General features: G+C 36.3%; 1 protein-coding gene across 1 annotated transcript in view; it reads right to left on the reverse strand.

Annotated features, from left to right (window-relative positions):
- Positions 1 to 5,403, reverse strand: part of ORC5 (origin recognition complex, subunit 5) — a 97,017-nt gene that overhangs the window by 66,741 nt on the left and 24,873 nt on the right. Inside the window, exons 7-9 of the mRNA XM_006882612.1 lie at positions 4,518 to 4,566; positions 4,326 to 4,416; positions 825 to 877 (exon numbers count right to left, since the gene is read on the reverse strand). Of these exons, the coding sequence (XP_006882674.1) occupies positions 825 to 877; positions 4,326 to 4,416; positions 4,518 to 4,566 (193 nt within the window). The remainder of the gene's footprint in view (positions 1 to 824; positions 878 to 4,325; positions 4,417 to 4,517; positions 4,567 to 5,403) is intronic.

Genomic DNA, 5,403 nt, shown 5'->3' on the forward strand with positions numbered 1-5,403 from the left:
GTATGTGCACCATCAAATCAGATTTGACTGGTACAGGAGGAGATTGTTCCTCCTTCTCCAGCAAAGCATCTGGTGGATCTGAACCACACACCTCTGGGATTGCAGTGTAGCTTCTTGCCACTAGGCCACCAGAGCTTGCCAACAGTACTGATTTTTAAGGGAAGGGAATAAGGAATCTGGTACTTATTGATTATCTACTGCATGACCACTAAGCCAACAGAAAATTGGATTTCATTCCATAAAAATAAAAAAATAAACACATTTGAGATGAACTATATCATATAATTTAATGTTCTTTAAAATTTTTAAAAAATAGCTATTTTAAAAATGCAATATTTGGAAAACAGAACACTAGAAAAAGAACATTATTCAAATACTAGAATAAACTGGGGCTTCACTTAAACTTTCCTGACTCATGGACATATAGTGTCCATCTACATTTTCTATTCGCAGTTTAGTAGGAAACTTCTATCACATTTTGAGTATGTGCTGCCACCCAGTGGGGCCTGTGTAATAACTGCATGAGTATTGGAGGGGGAGGGTGGTGGAATGGTTCTCATCCTTACAGAGTACCAGAGACCCCTTGGGACATACAAATGTGTCCCATTAATATAAAAATCTATTATTACTTTTAAAAATTTTTTTTTATTTTATTATAATGCCTTCCCTTACTGAAAAACATGGTCTTAAAAAATATTCAAAAAAGTAAATTATTTTTATAATACTCTTCACTGACCAGATACTATCTATCTTTACTAACTTTATTAGTAACAATCATTTAAGGAATTGTTTCTGGTAACTTGTCTCAATACTTCCTTTGATACCTTTCACTTGTCCTGGATCTGAGTCATCTTTCTGTAGCTTTTCCCACTGTGAGCTGAAAGAAAGAAAATAGAAACACAAAAATGGACTATAAATATATGAAATCAATATGCATCTTCTCAACTTACCACAGTGCTCTGGTTGCCTAGTGACTAAGAAGTTGTGCTTCCAACCCAAAGCAATGCAGTTCAAATCCACTAGCTGCTCCGTGGGAGAAAGACGGGTTTACTTCCTTCCATGCAATTTACACTCTCTGGATACTTGCAGAGGGTCTGCTATGAGTCACTTCTGACTCAATGGCACATAACACTATTGCTTACTAACTACTTTGTCATCTAACATACTCAGTGGGGTGCCAAAATCCTTGGAAATTGGCTTTTCTAGAAATTGTGTTAACCCCTGTTGGGGGCATGGTCTCCAGGTACCTCAACTGAGAACACATGATCTTGCAACAGCTATGGAACCAATATAAAAGAGTGCTTTCCACACTGTTAAAGATGGTAGTGGGAGGGGAAGGGAAAAAAGATGGCAGTTGACAGTGGTGGAAAATTGTAAAGATACTGTGAGAGATGATGGTGGAGAGAGTATGAAGAGACTGGCACTGCTGTGAAGAGACTGTGGCAAGGGTAATAGAAGACAGATGGAGATAAAGTCCACAGTTAAAGGTTTTGCTTGCTGGATGATTGAAGGAAAAGCTGACTTATAACTGCTCTGATAAAGTTTGCTGTATGATGGAGGAAACCAGAGGCTTACTGCATTGAATCTGGACTTTTCACTGGTTGATTGAGACGCTGTCTTTCACTAACTGAGGAACTATGCTAATCTGGCTTGGGACTGCTGGACTAAATTTGGTCTTGCACTGTGTGATAGTCTTTGCCCACCTCCATTCGCCAATGTATTTCCCTAATAAACCCCACAAGTGTGTGTAAAGTCTGTGAATATTGCAATGAACATCAGAACCAATGACTGATAATAAAAGGTACAGGAGCATGAGGGGTAGCATGTCTGACTTTGCAACTATTTTGGTACTGTGGACATTACTGATGCAAAGCTCTCCTTTATTAAGTGGGTATGTGTCAGACTACACCCCCTTCACATTGCCTCTGCTCTTTTTCACATCCAGTTATGACCATAATAAAAGATTCAACTATTTTGAGCATTAATGATGTATGTATGTGTGGCAGTAACAAATAATGAAATATGAAATAAAAATAATACTGGCAATGATGGGTATGTCAATTTGACAATGATTCTCAGTAGTTTGGGAGTAATAAGATGTAAAATGATGTAATCTGATATAAAATGATGGCAGTTATGTGATGACGTAGTTGCCCTAAATTTTGTGATCTGATGTGGTCAACATCCATAATGACCTGGTCTTTGGAACCTATCAAGTCAAAAGTGGGTATACTTTACTTGGAGCTCAGAAAAGCTTTAAACTAAACCAACTAAACAAACTGTCATCAAGTCCGTTCAGACTCATGGCAGTTCTTCACAGGTTTACTGAAGCTATCCATCTGTATAGAGGTGACTACCCATCTTTCTCCAAAACACTGATTGGTGGATTTCAATCACCGACCTCTCAATAGCAAAACACGTAATATGCTACCAGGGCTCCTTAGAAAACCTATTATAAGACTGTGATTTACTGAAGAAATCGATTCACTTTCCTTATAAAGAAGGAAAGTAATAAACACAAGCAATATACATGTTTTTCTCTCTACAAAATTATTTCATATATAAAAATAAGCTTAATGCGTCAATACCCAGATATTTAATAATATCCTTTTCTTCTGATCATAATGTAGAAGTTATCAAAAAATGCCCACAAATACCACTTACCATTCAGTAAGAACCTTTAATTTATCAGCGACATAATAATTCCTTAGAGAAGGGATCATTAGGGAACTCGGGTGGCCTAGTCTGTAAGGAGTTGTGCTCCTAACCCAAGGTTGCACTCCTCTGGCAGTATGAATCTAGCAGCAGCTCCACAGGAGAAAAATCTCCCATACACTCATGTGACTTACAGTGTCAGAAACCCAACAGAGGGTCAGCTCTGAGTTGGTTCCAAAGATAATAATGGAGTGCAACTGAATCCTTGTTGAGATGCCTAACCCTGGCCTCAAGATGCATTAATAATTACTGGTATCTGGAAAAGTTGGAAACAATGAGGAAAGAACATCTGGCAGCTTAGTGGTCACGAAGTGGGTTGCCAATGTAAAGGAATGTGTCTACCAGCTGTGCATGGGAGAAAGATGAACAATCAACTTCCATGCAGGTGATGGACTCTGAACAGAAATACCATTTGACCCAGCAATTCCACTACTGGGAATATACCCTAAAGAAACCGTAACTGCCACCTAAGCAGATAGATGCATACCTATGTTTATTGCTGTTTTGTTCACAACAGCAAAAAGTTGGAAACAACCCAAGTGCCATCAACAAACGAATGGATAGAGAAGCTGTGGTATATTCGCACAATGGAATACTATGCAGCATTGAAAAACAAGGAACTCATGCAAAATTACACAAAATGGGTGACCATGGAGGACATTATGCTGAGTGAAGTATCTCAGTCACAAAAAGACAAATATTGCATAATGCCACTGTTGTAAAAGAGGAATGACATAGGGGTTGGGGGGAAGACTGACAAAGATGGGATAAATAATGTATACTGCATTGAAACAGATGAGGAAGAAAACTGTTTAAAAGGGATATATGATTAGATATTATTGTTATGATAGGAGTTCAGAATGAAAGTAGCATAGTAAGAGTGGACTTGGGGGGACGGATTGAATAACAATGAAAGAAAGAAAAGCAAATTGGGGGAGGGGTGGGCATGGCGAAAAGTGCAACAATGAATGAATGGAAATCCAAAGTCTCTGTAAACTTTCATTAAAATCAATTAAAAAAAAAAAAACCAAACACACTGGATGGTCTGCTATGGGTCGGTTCCGACTCAATGGCATGTAACAACAACAAAGAATTATTAGGAGGAAACTGAAGCCTAGAATTTTAAGTGACTTGCCAAGACTGCACGAGCCAAGAGGACTCCGCTAAAAACCAAAACCATGTTATTCCCACAACACTGTTTTGGCATTATGTTTCCTATTTCAATACTATGACATTTTCATAATAGCAAACAGACCTATGACCAGATTTATACATTTCTTTAATAATCAAACAAAATTTCATTATTATCATTATTATTATTCATTAATATCTAGCATAACTATAATGAAAATCAACACTAATGTTGATTTTTTTTTAGCTTTTCATATAAAAAAATTTGTTACTATTAACTGCATGTCTGCATTCAAAATGTGCAATACATTGGTTACAAAGTGTTTTTCCCATAATAATAAAGAGAAATTCAAGCCTCCAACAAGAATTCCTAACTTTTCCACCAATATAAAGAAGGTAAACATACATACTTCAGGTGAAGAAATATCCCCCAAAGAAAGAAACAATGTACATCCTAAATAAAGGGAGATGGAAATTACCTTGATATTTCCCTCAGATAAACAGTCTGCATGGCTTTCTTCAAATGAGGTTCAATATTTTTCCAGAGTCTGCGGGTATCACGTTCATTTGCTACCTCAAAAGAGGGACAAATAATAATAACAAAAAGTGATTTTAACACTAATAAAGTGTTCTTTCAAAAGAAATACTAGTAAGTAAAGTAATATATTTACCTTCTCCTTTAACTACAGGTTCACAATATTTAGGAAAATTAAGTACAGCCTGAAAATGAAAAGGAAAAAAAAACAACACTGATTTGTCATAATTTAAAATTTGTTTTAAGTACAAATTTTATTATAACTCAGATAATTTCATTTTAACATAATTGTTTAAATAAAAGAACTTGTTATAATAATAATCTCATTGTTGTTCAGTCAGTTCTGACTCATAGGAACTCATTTCTGAGGTGCCCAGATTTCTTCTGAACGAATGAGTGGTGGATTTGAACTGCTGACGTGCTTGGTTAGCAGCCTGCTCCATTGTGTATGACATCATCAGAGTTCCTTTATCATTACAATAATAAACCAGCCAATATTTCAATGTTAGGAAAACAACATGCAAAGTACTCCTAAATAGGCTCAAGACTACCCAATGTCTACCAGTCTCTGGATATATAAAACATAATTTGTACTTTTAGGCCATACTTAGGTCACAAAGGACAGTAACTTACTTCATAAAATGTTCTCAAGCATAATGAATTAATATTTTCATTTTCCAAGGCTCTGAACATTCTCACTCATGAGGTGGTCTAGTCCGTAGCAAGTTGTGCTGCTAACCCTAAGTCCACACACTCTGGTGATTTGAATCTGAGAGCAGCTCTGAAGGACAAAGATGGTAAATCTTCTCTCATGATTGATTTATGGCTTTGGAAACTCAATGGGTAGCTTTAAATCAATTCTGACAAGATGACAATGAGTTTGAGCTTTTTTCCTTTAAGAGCATTTTCACAAAAGCATTATCTTTTTTTAAAAATTTTAATTTAGTTTATTTATTTTTCAATTCAATGAACACCTACAGAGATTTTGGAATTCCATTCATTCATTGTTGCACCCTTCTCCC

Source organism: Elephantulus edwardii, unplaced genomic scaffold (genome assembly GCF_000299155.1).
Source record: "Elephantulus edwardii isolate Elephantulus edwardi_28Jun2011 unplaced genomic scaffold, EleEdw1.0 scaffold00022, whole genome shotgun sequence".
Classification (NCBI taxonomy): domain Eukaryota; kingdom Metazoa; phylum Chordata; class Mammalia; order Macroscelidea; family Macroscelididae; genus Elephantulus; species Elephantulus edwardii.